This window comes from Cydia splendana, chromosome 6 (assembly GCF_910591565.1).
Source record: "Cydia splendana chromosome 6, ilCydSple1.2, whole genome shotgun sequence".
Lineage (NCBI taxonomy): Eukaryota > Metazoa > Arthropoda > Insecta > Lepidoptera > Tortricidae > Cydia > Cydia splendana.
Genome location: NC_085965.1, coordinates 21,193,688 through 21,211,190, shown reverse-complemented (window position 1 = coordinate 21,211,190; position 17,503 = coordinate 21,193,688). Strand labels below are relative to the sequence as shown.

The 17,503-nt window shown below is 43.7% G+C and overlaps 2 protein-coding genes across 2 annotated transcripts in view; both read right to left on the bottom strand.

The window, feature by feature from the left end:
* Positions 1–4,749: 4,749 nt before the first annotated feature.
* LOC134791684 (protein tweety) overlaps positions 4,750–17,503 on the bottom strand; it is a 141,401-nt gene continuing 128,647 nt past the window's right edge. Inside the window, exons 9-16 of the mRNA XM_063762780.1 lie at positions 12,435–12,572; positions 11,773–11,917; positions 10,560–10,705; positions 9,821–9,918; positions 8,668–8,823; positions 7,784–7,989; positions 6,319–6,718; positions 4,750–6,026 (exon numbers count right to left, since the gene is read on the bottom strand). Coding sequence (XP_063618850.1) covers positions 7,824–7,989; positions 8,668–8,823; positions 9,821–9,918; positions 10,560–10,705; positions 11,773–11,917; positions 12,435–12,572 — 849 coding nt within the window. The 3' untranslated portion in view covers positions 4,750–6,026; positions 6,319–6,718; positions 7,784–7,823. The remainder of the gene's footprint in view (positions 6,027–6,318; positions 6,719–7,783; positions 7,990–8,667; positions 8,824–9,820; positions 9,919–10,559; positions 10,706–11,772; positions 11,918–12,434; positions 12,573–17,503) is intronic.
* LOC134791621 (activating signal cointegrator 1 complex subunit 2 homolog) lies at positions 5,903–6,899 on the bottom strand. The gene is made up of 3 exons (XM_063762668.1): positions 6,866–6,899; positions 6,319–6,718; positions 5,903–6,026 (listed from the first exon to the last, which is right to left on the bottom strand). The coding sequence occupies exons 1-3, from the start codon at positions 6,897–6,899 to the stop codon at positions 5,903–5,905; spliced, it is 558 nt and encodes a 185-aa protein (XP_063618738.1).

Genomic DNA, 17,503 nt, shown 5'->3' with positions numbered 1-17,503 from the left:
AAAAGTGACCAAGACCTGTGGCTAGGATTAAACTAGCGTCTTCTGCATGACGGCCACAGGCGGCCACAGTCACGGCGGGAGGGGTCGAACCTCTCAAGTATACTCTTTTCGATGCCAACGACAGATTAATCCGTCACAGACCACCGAACAACATAGACCTACATGCATATGCATAAAGTTCAATTTTAGTTTTGACACTTCGGTGACGTGGCGTCTGAGTGACAGCTTTTGTGTTTGACACGGTGTCGAAAAGGTTAAAGGTTTACGGCGCCCTAGATTATTATGTTATGTATATTTGTAAGGTTCAAATATAGAGTTGATAAATATCTATCAAATATAGAGTTGATATTTTACCCCCTTATTTATAAACGCGCTACAACCCTCAATTATTAGTTAATGTATGTTTTATCCCTATCTTACACATGTAAGTTCAAATGACAGACTAAGACAGATTATCAGTGAGGCTTGAAACGCGTTTATAAATAAGGGGGTTTGAATATGTGGCTTTCTAACACCAAAGGGTCCTACGCTTCAATTGCAATAAGAACGTTTCAATCTGAATCAACAGAAATTTTGATAGAAACGTCCGTATTGCAGATGAAGCATAAGGACCTTCTCTGTGGAAAGCCACATATTGTTTGTGATTAAAACCAGTTTATATTTTTATCCATTTATTATAATTCTTTGTAAACTCATACACTTGATCTATTCAACCACTTATCCTCGTTATACACGCCGTTACATCACGAAATGAGACTTACTTACAAAAAACCTACGCACAATAATGTATAAAAATAATGTATTAGATAAAAGACCTTACTGATTGTCGTTTAGAGTTCATTTTCCCAGTTGCATTCCACTGGAACGTTTGCTAAGTTAAAATAAATCCAACCCCTTTCTTGAGTCGCACCAAACAAAGTCTGCAGCGGATTTGATAGCCCACGCAGTGTAAGTGTTATGTATACGTCATAATTTCATAGAAGTTTGCCGTTTAAAATGACACTTGCGCTGCGTGGGCTATCAAAATCGTTGCAGACTTTTTACGGTCTGACTATACGCTTATTTCGACGTTTCAACCATAGTCAAAATGTCAAAAGAGTAAAAAAATTATCCCCGTTTGTTATTTCTGTATGGTGACAAAAAAAACCCATCTTTGTTTTTGGTCACCTATTTTATGATTACCCTCTTTTGTGTTTTTTTCTTACCGACCTTATTTTTGATGGTTTAATCCTTTGTGGATGTACTCGTAGTTATTAAATTTCATTTATAAGGTTTTTATTACAAACTACATCTAATACATTACAGTGCGTAGAATAAATACATAGTTTATAGATTATCGAGCGCACCATAATTGACTTGAAAAGCAAACCAACGCCTCTAAGCGGAAACTAAAAAGAAATAACCAATACTAAAATCAGATTAATTTTCATTCATAAATTATATGCACAATCACCAAAACTTGAGATTTTTAAAGAATCAACAAAAATATGGCACTCAATTTTATAGACATCGGCAGTGTCGTTTTTTTTAATTACAATGCAAAATAAAATGTACTATGGTAACTATTATAGTTTCAACGTCTCTACGGAGGAAATAAAACAGTAAGATAATTTCAAATTAGAAAAGTAATCTAATAACCACAGAGTTGTCAGATAGACAGAGGTAGGGTGGCTTGAGATAAAACTGTGACTTCATGACAAGCCGTTTTCGCACGCTTTACACTAAAACGCTTTACACGTTTTATACTAAAATGAATCCTGTTTATAGATGGATAGAATTCATTTTTAGTTTAGGGCGGCCAGTTACTAATAGTGGCCAGTTAGGGTCTCCCCTGATATATCGACGCGCATTCGGCAAAAGCCGATAGGAAAAAGCTTTATGTCCACGCTATTGCGTATTGCTATTGTGTGTTGCGTGTTGCGTTGTTGGGCTCGGCTCGCATCGGCCGGCGCCTGCCGACGCGTCGACGGCTTTTTCGCTCTTATTGCGTGGACATAAAGCTTTTTCCTATCGGCTTTTGCCGAATGCGCGTCGATATATCAGGGGAGACCCTTACTGGCGAATTACTCTACATGCGATAGAAAAATCAGGGCGAGGCTATATCTCTACGCAGCGCCAAGGAGTCAAGCGATGTGCGCGTGTCGCGCGTAAAAACGACAAAATCGATGTGTTATAAAATCACAGTTTTATCATGGCGACTGTACCTCTGCCCATCTTTTAGCTCTGTGCTAGTAACAAATATTACAACTATTTAATAGATATACTTGGTCAAGCAGATCTTGTCAGTAGAAAAAGGCGGCAAATTTGAAAAATGTAGGCGCGAAGGGATATCGTCTCATAGAAAATTTGAATTTCGCGCCTTTATTTACTGACATGATTTGCTTGACCATCTATAGTTACTGTGATAAATATTGTGCAGTAATTACATGGAAACGGTGTAACTTATCAGATAGGTAATTTATTGCATTCAGATCCAGAATGCTCAGATTATAATCGGCAGTCGACAAGTGTACGGCATGAGCGAGCGTTTAGCGGAGCGTGCGGCCGGGCGGGCAGCGTGGCGACAAGCGGTAGCGTGCAATGAACCGCTTGCATTTGTTTAATATGAGCGCCGCTGTGCCCCGCTGCACGCCCCGCTCGAGCGCCCACGCAGGTCGTATACTGAGTAAGGTTATAACAAATTATATAATGTATTATTTAAAAATGGTACATTATCACCCGCGTTATATTTATGAAATTTATATCTTGATTGACCTTGTTTCTCATCATCGACAATGAATTTTTAAGTATATGTTATCACTGTTATCAGGAACAACATAAGATGTGTTCAAACTGTAAAAGAATATTAAAGTAAACTTAGTAATGTTGGAACACATATAACAGTTATTCAACTCATTAAGATTTGTTCAGTTAGTGAATTAAATTAAATTTCTTAATAAAAACTCATAAATAATATAAAATCAACCCATGCCTACGACTGTCGCCATAATCTTAGAATTTTAACAAGAGTCCAGCTTGTTTCAAAAATACATGCCTGTCAGTTTAGAAAAAAATAAATTAAAAAGAAACAGCCAGATCATAATATCAACAAAAGGTAAAGAAAAGCATAGACAATGAGTCCTAGCAGGATTGTATTTTTGAAACAAACCGCACACAATCCATTTCTGAAACATGTCAAAGACGGTCATAACGCATAAAATCATTATGTCAATTAAAGAAAAAAAATTTCCCTATCACAAAAAGTGCACAGCGCCGCTAAAGAAGTTTTCACTTCAAAAATAAATGTTTACACTTTTGCACCTTACTTCCTTGTGATAAGGCCAAAAATGTAAACATATCTTTGACGTCGACTGTACCTACTAGAAAAGTCGTGATTCGTCCTGAGGGTCGCGAAGTTGGAATCTCAACTGAGTGAGCATTTCTTGTGCTTCTTAATGCGGTGTCTGTTTAGTATATGAATATGAGAAAAATACAATATGACCGTCCTCAAACCTATATTTTAAGCTTAACCTTAATTCTTAGCACTAATTAAATTAAATTATGCATTATCTTTGGCGAATACACTGCTTGCGGTACCGTGAAACTTATGAAAAAAAAAAGATCTTAAAAAATGTACTAAACTCGTTGTAAAGTCTCACAAAATTCTCTATTAATACTGAAGTACAAAACATTTTCGCTCCGTAAGTGGTACCTTTTCACTTAAAACTACACTTTAATAATAGCTAGTAAGACTATTTTATACATTAGAAAAGTGACCAGGAAATTGGCTTTACAGATAAAGTATAAATTATATGAAACATGCTTTTGACAGCTCTCCTGCGCCATCTTGTTTTTTACCTTGTACTTATCTAAAATAAGTTAGGTTACTTTATTTACTATAAGTATTATGTTTCTCTTTTCCTATACAGTAAAGAGAAGCACCAAGAGTGACTTAAGGCCTGTGCACACCGGCTGCGTGTGCGTGACGTGCGCGTGCGGCGTTGTAGTATACAGATCCTTATGAGATACGGCACACCGCTTGCGTGACGTGTGCGTGTGCGGCTCCAACATTTTAGCGCACGCGCACGTGCACGTCACGCACACGCAAGCCGGTGTGCACAGGCCTTAAACGCGAAACTTCCAAGCGCTTAGCCACCAGATAATTATAAATGAAAAATAATAACTTAAACACTTACAAATTAAGACTAATCAAAACTGATCGTCAAAATTGTTCTAACCTTTCATGATCACATTTCTTTAAATATTATTATTAATATAATTGTGGTGTTACAGCGATAGCAGTACGTTCATTATCTTAAATATCATCCCCTACTTTGTCACATAACAGTTCATATTGAACCTTATTTACAGAAGGTCAAAGTTGAAATTCCATTACCCTCGATGGAATGTTCATTTAGTTCGATTAAACATTAAAATTAAAAAGTCTACGTTATTAAGTTTAAGAAGACTACAATCTATTTACAAAAGGTTTGCTACGTTTCCAGTCCGTATTGAGCTGACATTAATCATCTAAATTTTCCAATCTCTTACGCATTCGATATTGAACATTATTTCGCTTACAGCAAGGTTGCTTTTGCAACGACAAAAGCTTGGAAAACTTGGATCACGGAGCATCATAAGAGGTTCTAGGTTATCCGTTCAAATATACAAGTCAATAAAACGTTCACACACACTACAGTAACTTCGAGTCGTATATTACAGTTATATACACGTTAAGACAGGTTCCTACTGGCTTCAAGCCTTGCTAAAAAGTTTCCGTTTTCAGCCACTATGAGTTGCCAAGTGTAACTCCCTACTATTTGGCATCTTTCTAGCACTTTCGCTAAAAAGCGTCTAAATACCAACAGATAAGTTTCAAAATCCATTGTCTTAACCAGTTTTACTTACGTCTATTGAGCGAAAACCGATTCAAAAACACACAGTCAGACAAGAGAGGTCTCTTGAGAAATTTTTGTATTTTCACTTTTTTTAATAAGAAAGTTTTCAAAAAATTATGTTATTGGTCGTTAAAATTTACTGGCACAGCCTTCATGTGGACATGATCAAATGATACGCGAAAAAGTAAGGTCACATTTTTACCAAAAATCATTCTAAGCTATGAAAAACCAGTAAAAACAATAGGCCTTTTCCAAAGTGGTAAAAACCGCATCAAAATTTTGTTAAATATTTGTGCTATTAAAAAAATGTCTTAACTAACGTTTGAATAAATTAACGCCGTTCAAAAACACACATTAGACCAAGTACATTTATTATTCCTTGAGATTTGAGCATTCTTACTTTTAATAGTCTCCATTTCCAACAACACAAATTACAATTATTGCATGCTTATGGCAAGAAAAACCGCTTCACTATGGTTCTAGTAAGATATCCTTTATAATTAATTAATCACTCTACTAAACGTTTTTAAAATTTAGCTAAAAACTTTCGGACGCCACAAACGTGACGAAAAGAATACTGACCGTTTACGAACAGTTAGATAAAAAATGTCACATTTATTTCGAAAATTCATTAAGTATCGCTTCGACTACCGTATTTACTCTAAAAACACGGGGTCGTTTGAAAGTCTTTTAATAATTTAGTACCAACCGTTTTCACTCTTAGCACTTTCAACGCCTCCCGTACGGAGGCGTTCGAAATTTAAAAATCGAAATCCGAATCACTGCACTATGAGAAGGTGGTATGCGTCGTTCGTGTCGCGTCGGAGATCGCACCTTACAAGGGAAAGGATAGGGTTTAAAGTTCAATGATAGCATACAGGCGGCGGCACCGTTTGCGCTGCGTCGTATTTTGCACCTTGCGGGTTGAGGATAAAGCTTAGAGTTCAATAAGTCGCTTCATAAGAAGGTCGTAAGCGCCGTTTGCGCCGCATTCGAATTTGCGCCTTACAGTTAAGGGATAGAGTTTAGAGCTCGGTGACGGCGTAGAGATCGCGGTGGTCGTGCTGCGGCTGCGGGCGGTCGGGCCGGCGGCGGTGCGTGGTGCCCGTGTTGGGCGCCGGCTGCTGTCGCCGCGGCCGCTGGAGCGATCTGCGACATCATGGATATTATTGATAATGATAATATTAATAATTATTTTTAATAAAGATAAGCGCGCAAACTTTCACTCACACTTTCGTGTGTTCGAGTTTAGGTTACTGATTAAGAAAATGTAGACCAATTCCTTGTTTGTGGAGTCAAGAACTCGAAACCCTCAGCAATAAAAATCCCTCAAAATTCATTTGTTTATGTTTTTGTGAGAAATGTTGAAAACAGACATATTACAAATACAAATAGACATATTAAAAATAACATAAAATTAGTAAGAAGTACAGTTCTTTACCTATACTCGAGCGCGGCGGCCGACAGCGGCTGCGGTTCCGTCCGCCTCGGCGGCCGCACCGTAGCATATTTGTCCTGCTCCCTCGGCTCCCGCGGCAGCTCTCTCGGCTCTCTTTGCTCTCTCTGCTCCCTTTGCTCCCTTGGCTCCCTTTGCTCGCGTTGCTCCCTTTGCTCTCTCGGCTCCCTCGGGAGGTCGCGGGGCAGCTGCGGGCGGGGCGGGTGCGGGTTGTGGTGCTGCGCGTGCTGGGGGTGGGCGTGTGCGGGGAGGGAGGGGTGGGGCGGGTGCGGGGTGAAGGTGGCGAGCGGCGGCGCGGGCGCGGCGGGGCGCAGGCGCGGCGCGCGCGGCCCGAACGAGGCGTACTTAGGGTCAAAGCGGTTCAGGGCGGTGCGGCTGGCCTGACCTGCAAATATTTATCGAAAGTTAAGTGGCCGTCTTCTGCAACAAGAATTACATTTAGGATTGTACACTAAACGAAACAACTAAAGCACACTTGAACCCAAGTTTAGAGTTGTAAGATACTTTGATGGGATTTTCTTATGTATATTACCTATCTTAGAGGATATAACCAACGGAGACGCCATGTCTAAAATTTTAGGTACAAAATAGTCTGCCGTTTTTTGCGGGGGAGGGGCACATCAAATGTATAGGTACGTCATGTCAGATAAACGTCAGTCCATACATATGGTTGACATGTGGTTGACCATTGGCCGCCTATTTTCGACAGAGGGGAACGCCTGTTAACGGCGGCTCCATTGTTAATTACTCCGAGTTACCTATAGACCCTATAGTTATATCATGAAATATGTATATGAACCTTACTATGTAACACCCAATTAATTACAAATTTAGAATTGCTTACGGAACCAAAGTCAGACCGAGAAAAGTCTGCAGCAATTTTGATAGCCCACGCAGTGCATGTGTCATTTTAAACGTCAAACTTCTATGAAATAATGACGTGTAAATAACACTTGCAATGCGTGGGCTATCAAAATCGCTGCAGACTTTTCTTGGTGTAAGTCTATTTAATGTTTTTACCAGTAATTTTCACGTTAGTGACTAACCTCTAAATAAAGCAAGAGTGTCACCATTAAAGTTTACTTCAATTCCACGGTTAGAATAACGAAACAGAAGTATTACTGCAATGTTCTGCCGCCAGAGTGCAGCACTAATTTGTTTAGTATACCATAGAGTAACTTAAATACACTAGGCCTTAAACAGTTTTTTGACAAATTTTCACTATGACATTGATGCATCAAGGCGATTAGTTTACAGGTGGCCTACCGCGAAACGCGAAAATCGTAATTTCTTTATCTGCCTCTCTATCGATCGAATAGGCAAGAGTGATACAGTGGCAGAAACCGAACTTTCGACTGTCGTGTTTCACGGTAGGCCATGTGATTGGCCTAGTGACGCCCTCTACGCAGAGTTTTGCGTAATATTCCCTGTTAATAAGTTTTTAGCTCACCCTTGTTAAGTTCGGTGTTGAGCGCGCCGCCGGGCCTATCTCAGTAGAAGTCGTTACTCTCCAGCGTCTTGCACTGCTTGCTGAGGGTGGCGTATTTGCCGTTGTGCGGCGCGCGGCCGAGAGTGTGCGACCCGCCCAGCGAGTCCACGCCCATCGAGCTGCTGGCGCCGCGCCCGAGCGTCGCGCTGCCCGACATGCGCGATCTGCTGTTGAACATAACATGTTTGAAGGTTAGTTTTACTTTGAACATGGTATTCACGCGGAACAAAGATCAAGTTACCGATAAATGCATAATAGGGGGTATCACTGCAATGTTCTGCCATCAGAGTGCAGCACTAAACTAGCTAGTAGGTAAACTATAGAGTAACTTATACATACGATGCCATAAAATATGACATTGATGTATCAAGGCGGTTTGTTAACATGGGCCTACCGGGAAACGCGAAAAACGAAATTTAGTTATATGCCTCATTATCGCTCGAATGTCAGTATTTACGTAATACTCGTGTTGTTTACTTCCTGCTCTACTTCCCGCTCCACATGGCGACCCTGCCAGGAGGAATGACTTCGCCTTGTAAACCATCGAGTTATTTAATATCTAATTTATTAAAGGGTGCTTGCAGGGCCGTCTTAAACTATGCTGGGGCCCTTGGGCACATAAAAATTTGGGGCCCTTTTGGAAAGTAAAGAAAGCGAATTAAACTAACATTTTTCTACTATGATCTTCTATTTATTATGGGTAATCAAATATACTGTTACTGTCTGTCCTTCGGGGCCCCCTGAGAATTGGGGCCCTGGGCACGTGCCCCGTGTGCCCTTATGGTAAAGACGGTACTGGGTGCTTGAACCGAATCAAGGTAGATTTAAGTAGTAAGGGTAGGTACCTGGGTCGCTGGTCCAAATCACACAGTTGTACTGCGGCGCTGTAGCTCGGCGGTTTGCCGTTAGGGAAGGGCGCGGGGCGGGGCAGGGTGCGGCTGCAGGCGCTGCTGCCGCCGCTCGAGAGGAATGGTGCTTGCTCCTCGCCAGTTCCGGCGCGTCTGGAAATAGAAACGTACAAGTATTATAGTGCGACATAAAATATTATAAATTAAAAATTATATCATTTGGAACTAAAAAAAATCATGTTTAAGCATTTTACGTCAAAAATGTGACAGTTACGTAGGAAGTGGCGCCGATAATTTTCTACAATTTCTTGTCGGACTATAGGTCCGCTTTTATTCTACTCGTCTTTGAATTAAAACTTCATAGACCAAATTATAGGCCCTAGATCACGCCGCCGCGATAGGCTTAAGAATCGCTGGCTGGACGTCATGACAGCGGACATAGAAGAGAACAATCTCACACCTGAGGATGCCGAAGACCGGGCAAAGTGGAGAAGACTGAGCAGGAAAGCGGACCCTGGCGCTAGGCCGGGAAAACGCTAGGTTGAAGAAGAAGAAGAAGAGACCAAATTATGTTAAAATACTACTTTCTATGGAGTTCTCGACACAACTATATTATAATTATACAACACTTCAGTGAACTATAATGAATATAACTAAATTCCTCCCGCCGCGGACAAGAATTCCCAAACGTTAGAAAACAAGACATTAACGAACTTTTTACCGCTCGGACTGCACTTCGTATGTTTGATTATTTCAAATTATTTCTAGCAAAAAACCGGACAAGTAAGAGTCGGACTCGCCCACCGAGGGTTCCGTACTTTTTAGTATTTGTTCTTATAGCGGGAACAGAAATACATCAGCTGTGAAAATTTCAACTGTTTAACTATCACGGTTCATGAGATACAGCCTGGTGACAGACAGACAGACAGACAGACAGACAGAAGGACAGTGGAGTTTTAGTAATAGGGTCCCGTTTTTACCCTTTGGGTACGGAACCTTAAAAACTATTGTATACAATAGTGACATAATTAGCTTTTCAAATTTCGAGCCTTCATCGTCATCATCTCAGCCGAAAGACGTCCACTGCTGGACAAAGACCTCTTCCTCCCCTTACAGGCTAACAAATGTATAAGTAAAAAACAATACGTACTTGGTGTTAATGTAGATCCAGGCATGCGAGTCGACGAGAACGATGGCCGTGAAGAGGAAGCCGGCCGCGATGGCTGCCAGCAGCTGCAGCGATAACGCCTGGAAGAATATATTCATATGTATACATTAACCCCCTTATTCATAAAACTTTACGGGCGTTAACTTCAAAGTTGATGACACGCTCGCTGTACGCACAAGCGTGCGGTGCAGACGAGTTCAGTAGAGAACTAGTAATGTAATTACGATTGTGTTATTCTGTGGATATTTCTGTGCGTTTCGCGTATGAACGCACACGAATAGTATGTTATAGTTTGTAGCTTTTTAATAGACCCCGACGGCTAATCCTTTGTCTATTGTTAAGTAAAACCGCACGTGCTACTTACCTGCAAAAAAGGGTCTTAATTATTCTATTTGGCACCTGAGCGCGGGCTAGTCTAACGCTCAAAAAACCAGTGCAGGTGCGCTCTCCGATAACGCGCCTTTGTTACGCATCTCGATGACACATTTTAGACTGGTTCTGTAGCGTTCGACTCGAGTTGAACGGACCACACACATCCTAACAAAATATTTATCCATTAGTTAATTTTGAATGTTATCGCAATTTCCATAGGAGTTGTAATTCAATTACCTGGGTAGAGTGAACGAACGATTTTTTATGCAGGTGGTTGGGGCACGTGGCGTTACTTAACAATAGACAAAGGATTAGCCGTCGCGGTCTATTAGAAAGCTACAAACTATACCTGTAATCCCGCGTCGCAGGCGGCCCTGGCGCCGGCCACGAAGTAGGCGCGCGCCATGCGGCACTCCAGCGCGCCGCTCAGCGATACTAGAGCGCGTTCCGCCTCGCCCGTGCCAGCGCCGAGCGCTCCCAGTGCTGGCTGCAGCGCTGAAAATATACATTCATCATAAATATTAACATTAGACAAAGATCTAGTTATTTTCTATAGATGTTACTATACGCATGCGCCAGTGAGGGACAGAACATTACGCAATGCGACAAAATTAAAGACGTTTTAACATTCCTGACAACATACCAAAAACGATCAACGTAATTTGGTCAGGATATTTGCTACCCAGCATATGATAAAACATACTAAATTTACAGTGGGGAATAAGAAACATGTGAAACTGTGACAAGAACAAACAATAATAACGCTTTCTCTGCTACTCCTGCTGAAAGTATCATAAGAACATCTCGTTCGGTCATCTCCCGACTCAACCATTTCATCTCTATTCGTACTATTGTACTTCTATGGCATTAGATGAATTATATGTAGAGTTTGTTCTACATAGCACTTTACAACGGCCGTAAAAATTTCGCAACATGTAACAACTGGGAGAATTCAAATCATTAAAAAAGCTTACGGACGGCCCGACACATGAGTCCTCGTGACCGAGTTTTGGTAAACTCTTCTCCGTCTACAGAACACCGACAAAAGTCAATATAGATCACATTTAGGTTCTCGTCGTAAGCGGACGACGAGCAGTTTTAAAGCGTAGTCCCCCATCCCCCATCACTGATGGGGGATGGGCCATCACCCATCAATCAAATCAAAATTCGGCATACATTCCGGGAACCAAATCCCGACTACCTCTAGGGATATGGATAGGGAGTAATAGAAAATCTTGTTTCTTTCTACTTATTACCAGGATCGTTGAACTATTGTCGCGCGCCGCGTGACATTATGGCCAGAGCCTGACCGCCCTCACGGTACGCTGGGCATTATGCTCCATCAGGATGTCAACAGGATGGTAGAAGATAGCATGATATAGTTAGAATGAGGCAGGCATATTACCAGGGTCGTTGCACAGTTGCAGCGCGCCGCGCGGCGGTATAGCCAGAGCCTCACCGCCACCACGGCGTGCTGGGCGTTACGTTACCCAGCTCCATCAGGATGTCAACATGCTGGTAGAAAACAGGATGATATAGTTAGAGTGAGACAGACATATTACCAGGGTCGTTGAACAGTTGTGGCGCGCCGCGCGACAGTATAGCCAGGGCCTGACGGACGGCGACCACCGCACGTTGGGCGTTACGCAGCTCGGCTGTTAGGATGTTCTCGCGGGACACCTTGCACGATAAGTAGTAGTGCACCATCTGGAATAGTCAACAAGTGGAGTGAGAACTGATAACAATATATATGTCGGAGAATGGCTGAATTGTGCCATCTATCGTTTTCAAGAGGCGTTTTATCGCGCAGCCTTTGACAAATAGAGCAAACTAGGGTGTTGCACTACACTTGAGTGGCATTCGGCGCAGTTCCGCCAAGGCGTCATAGAGTGCGCTGTCAAAACAAATGCAATCGAGAACAATTGAAGTTATGCTGTCAATCATTCTTCAAGAGAGCACGATGAGAACTAACGGGAGAAGATGACGTCTATGGCGGTTCCTGGGTCTAATCCACTGGTTTGCTTTGGATAAGATGTGTAACGCGTGGTATGATTTGTAATCAGTCTAGACTCTAGTCCAATAAAGACTGCGAATTGAATATCGTATTTCATTGAAAGCCCTCGTCATCCACGATTGCAGGTTCTGATGTGCATCCGATAGTATGATACGCCCACAATTCCCGACATATATGTCATCTTCTTGAGCTTTTGTTGGGTAGACTCACGTCGAGCGGCAGCCTGTGCGGGGCGTAGTTGGCGAGCGCGGCGGCGGGGTCCTGGCAGGCGTCGGCCGCCGCCGCCGCGCCCGCCGTCAGCAGCGCGCCCGCCAGCCAGCACGCCACCAGCGCGCCCAGGGCTCCCACCTGAACACACAAACGTACAGTTTAGGGCTAATTTAGACGATGCGAGAACTCGCATGCGAGTTTTATTACATTGCGGGTTTTGAGCGGTCAGTTGAATTGGACGTGACCAACAGTCCACAATGTAACTGAAATCGCATGCGAGTTCGCGCGCCATCTTAGTCTAAATCAGCCCTAAGTGTCGAGCCTAAACAATTAGTTGGCACCTCGCGTCGACCCGTATGTAACTGGTGAAATGGAAAACAAAAAGGATAATATTCGGTACAATATATATGCCCCAACGTAAGTACCCACATTGGCAGTGGCGTAGCTAGGGGGGGGCGGCGGGGGCGGCCCGCCCCGGGTGTCACCCATTTGGGGGGTGTCACCCCCCAAATGGGTGACACCCGACCGTGAACATCAGTAGTGCCATCTATAAAAATTCGTAAAACTGTGGCAGATTGCACAACCGCCATTAAGGAAATAATATACAACATGCCCACGAGGAACCCGAGAGATTTTGACAGAATATTCCTGATCATATTTAAAGACTAAAATGTCCTATAAACTGTTTTGGAATTCGCCTAGTTTCATAGTCCAGTAGCACCAGCATAGCAATGTGCAAATTGCAGAACATTCCCAAAAAGCGGAAACGTTCACGAGAATGTTCTCAGAACATGGAAATTATTGTTCCGCCATCTTAAATTTTTTCCAAAAAAAATTTTTTTTGACATAGGAATCTAGAGGCCTCTATCTCCCGCCATGCCAAATCTCAGCGCGCTCGCACCAACTTGAAAAAAATAAAAAAAAAAGTCGGCCTTTTTTTTTTTAATGCAGTTTGTTTTGTTTTGGGGCCCTCTATGACATTTGGTCGAGCACCCCCCACCTATCACGCACCGTTTAAAAGTTGCCATACAAAATAAAAGTGGCCAGTTTTCCCGCAATTGTAGCATTTTTCCAAAAAAAACATTTTTGATAGGTATTTAGGGGGATCCCGAGATTCCGTGGCCAAAATTTCAGCGCGTTAGTGCAAACTTGAAAAAATAAAAATAAAAAGTCGGCCATATTGAAAAAAAACATGGCGGCGTCAATATGACATTTGGTCGAGCACCCCCCACCTAGGTCTGACCGTATGGCCGGGCCGTCATACATTTTTCTGACCGGAAGCGGTAGACCAAAAGTCGGAATTTTCTGGGGGTAAGGATACTACACCTAAACTATCGTGAATATTCATGGTATAAACTACGATAAATAAATAAATTATTTTCTCGTTCTCGAGAACATTCTCAGAAGTTACCGAGAAATTCTCATGTGGAAAGTTTCGCAACTTTGGAAAGTTTTTTTAATTATGTGATTATTTCTGTAATTGACAAAAAAAAGTTAAAATTATTTTTGGGTGACAGTTTTACAAATTATAGCATTTACATTTTATGTACAAAAAATCGAAAAACGAGAAATTCTCATGTGGAAAGTTTCGCAAATTTGGAAAGTTTTTTTTTAATTGTGATTATTTCTGTAATTGACAAAAAAAAGTAAAAATTATTTTTGGGTGTCAGTTTTACAAATTATAGCATTTACATTTTATGTACAAAAAATCGAAAAACAATTTTATTTTGGCGAAATTGACGTAAACTCTTTTAGTATTTTTTCCTTATTTTGGCCTCAAATGCATGGTTAAAATCTCTCGGGGTTCCTGGTATGTAACAATAATATGTTGGTGCCTCGTAGGTTTTTTTATTCAGAAAGTTTTTTTTTTAATTATGTGATTATTTCTGTAATTGAGAAGCTATGTCACTATTTCTAATTGGGTGACTCTGGACTATTTGAAATTCATTGTGAAATGGGATTTTACAGAATCTCTTTGAAATCGCGCACTTGGCAAAAAAGTTTTTAATTTTTAGGGTTCCGTACCCAAAGGGTAAAACGGGACCCTATTACTAAGACTTCGCTGTCCGTCCGTCCGTCCGTCCGTCCGTCCGTCCGTCCGTCCGTCTGTCACCAGGCTGTATCTCACGAACCGTGATAGCTAGACAGTTGAAATTTTCACAGATGATGTATTTCTGTTGCCGCTATAACAACAAACTAGTATTTGCCCTGTGCGCGGGGCCCGAGGGCCCCGCGGTGCGCGTGTTGTTGTTTGTGCTGTTGTTAGTGTTGTTGTTTATGTGTTGTTGTTATTGGTGCTGTTGTTTGTGCTGTTGTAATTGTGTAGTAGTTTTGTTTTCCAAAGGGAAAGAGAAATGAATTTCTACTTTTGTTAGAACGGAAAGATCCGCGTGCGAGCACTTCATTCCCGCAGCTCGGCCTTCGGCCTCGCGTGCATGGGAAATCTAAAGGGACGCTCCGGGCCTTCGGCCCTACGCGGAGCTCGGCCTTCGGCCTTCGCTGGGTTCCGAAGCTCAGCGTCGGGCCTTCGGCCCGCCGCTTCGCTTATTAAAACACTTGGAGGGTTGGTTTTGCTTTGGGGGGTAAGCGGGAAGTTGGAGCTTAAACACGACCCAATAGTAAAAGTGTCTTGACAACCTCACGTCGGGCCTACGGCCTTCGGCCTTCGGCCCGCCGTTTCGCTTGTCTAAGACACTTTTCCTATTGGGTCGTGTTTAAGCTCCAACTTCCCCCTCTCGTGTGACGCTTCGGGCCTTCGGCCCTACGCGGAGCTCGGCCTTCGGCCTTCGCGAGCCTCGACGCTTCGCCGTCGGGCCTTCGGCCCGCCGGCTTCGCTTATCAAGACAGTTGACTTTGTAGACCGCTTGGAGGAACTGCATTTACGCAGCTCGGCCTTCGGCCTCGCGTTTTGGGAGTCGGGGAGGCGGCTCCGGGCCTTCGGCCCTCCGCCGGGGTCGGCCTTCGGCCTCCCGGCCTGAAGCTCGCCATTCGGGCTCGCTTAACACACTTTTTGTATAGGATTTTGCTTTGTTCGTCATTCCCGCAGCTCGGCCTTCGGCCTCGCCCAAAATTACTGGGGGTGGGGCGCGCTTGGACATTCGGGGTGAAGCTCCGGGCCTGACGGCCCTCCGCGGGGTCGGCCTTCGGCCTCCCGGCCTGAAGCTCGCCCTTCGGGCTCGCTTAACCTACTTGGAAATTTGAATTGTCCCGTGTCCGCCGCCATTTTGGATTTTTCCAAAATTTTTTTTTCACATGGTAATCTTGGGCCCCCTAGCTCACCGCATGCCAAATCTCAGCGCGCTCGGACCAACTTGAAAAAAAAAAAAAAAAAAGTCGGCCATTTTGAAAAAAATTAAATGCAGTTTTATTGCTCTCGGGGCCCTCTATGACATTTGGTCGAGCACCCCCCACCTATCACGCACCCTTTAAAAGTTGCCATACAAAATTAAAAAGACCATTATTTCCGCCATCTTGGATTTTTTCCAAAAAATTTTTTTTTCATAGGAAGCTAGAGGACTCTGTCTCTCGCCATGCCAAATCTCAGCGCGCTCGGACCAACTTGAAAAAATTAAAAAAAAAAAGTCGGCCCGTTTGAATTTTTTGAAATGCAGTTTGTTTTGCCTTGGGGCCCTCTATGACATTTGGTCGAGCACCCCCCACCTATCTCGCACCGTTTAAAAGTTGCCATACAAAATAAAAGTGGCCATTTTGTCCTCCATCTTAGATTTTTTCAAAATTTTTTTTTCCCATACAAATCTAGAGGACCCCGAGATTCCGTGACCAAAATTTCAGCGCGCTAGGACAAACTTGAAAAAATTAAAAAAAAAAAGTCGGCCATTTTGAAAAAAAAATGGCGGCGTCAAAAACTGCCAGGGTCCCTCTATGACATTTGGTCGAGCACCCCCCACCTAGGTTTCACCGTTACGCCAGGCCGTTGAACATTTTTCTGACCGGAAGCGGTAGACCAAAAGTCGGATTTTTCTGGAGGTCACCAGACCGCCCTCTATACGACCGTACCAAACTCAAATACCCCACGAACCCCCTTCTGGGAGAACAATCGTGTCAATCAGTCAGTCGGATTGCGGCTTTAAATAAGATTAACTAGATTTTGCCCTGTGCGCGGGGCCCGAGGGCCCCGCGGTGCGCGTGTTGTTGTTTGTGCTGTTGTTAGTGTTGTTGTTTATGTGTTGTTGTTATTGGTGCTGTTGTTTGTGCTGTTGTTGGTGCCGTAGTTTTGTTTTCCAAAGGGAAAGAGAAATGAATTTCTACTTTTGTTAGGACGGAAAGATCCGCGTGCGAGCACTTCATTCCCGCAGCTCGGCCTTCGGCCTCGCGTGCATGGGAAATCTAAAGGGACGCTCCGGGCCTTCGGCCCTACGCGGAGCTCGGCCTTCGGCCTTCGCTGGGTTCCGAAGCTCAGCATCGGGCCTTCGGCCCGCCGCTTCGCTTATTAAAACACTTGGAGGGTTGGTTTTGCTTTGGGGGGTAAGCGGGAAGTTGGAGCTTAAACACGACCCAATAGTAAAAGTGTCTTGACAACCTCACGTCGGGCCTACGGCCTTCGGCCTTCGGCCCGCCGTTTCGCTTGTCTAAGACACTTTTCCTATTGGGTCGTGTTTAAGCTCCAACTTCCCCCTCTCGTGTGACGCTTCGGGCCTTCGGCCCTACGCGGAGCTCGGCCTTCGGCCTTCGCGAGCCTCGACGCTTCGCCGTCGGGCCTTCGGCCCGCCGGCTTCGCTTATCAAGACAGTTGACTTTGTAGAACGCTTGGAAGCACTGCATTCACGCAGCTCGGCCTTCGGCCTCGCGTTTTGGGAGTCGGGCTGGAGGCTCCGGGCCTTCGGCCCTCCGCCGGGGTCGGCCTTCGGCCTCCCGGCCTGGAGCTCGCCCTTCGGGCTCGCTTAACACACTTTTTGTATAGGATTTTGCTTTGTTGGTCATTCCCGCAGCTCGGCCTTCGGCCTCGCCCAAAATTACTGGGGGTGGGGCACGCTTGGACATTCGGGGTGAAGTTCCGGGCCTGACGGCCCTCCGCGGGGTCGGCCTTCGGCCTCCCGGCCTGAAGCTCG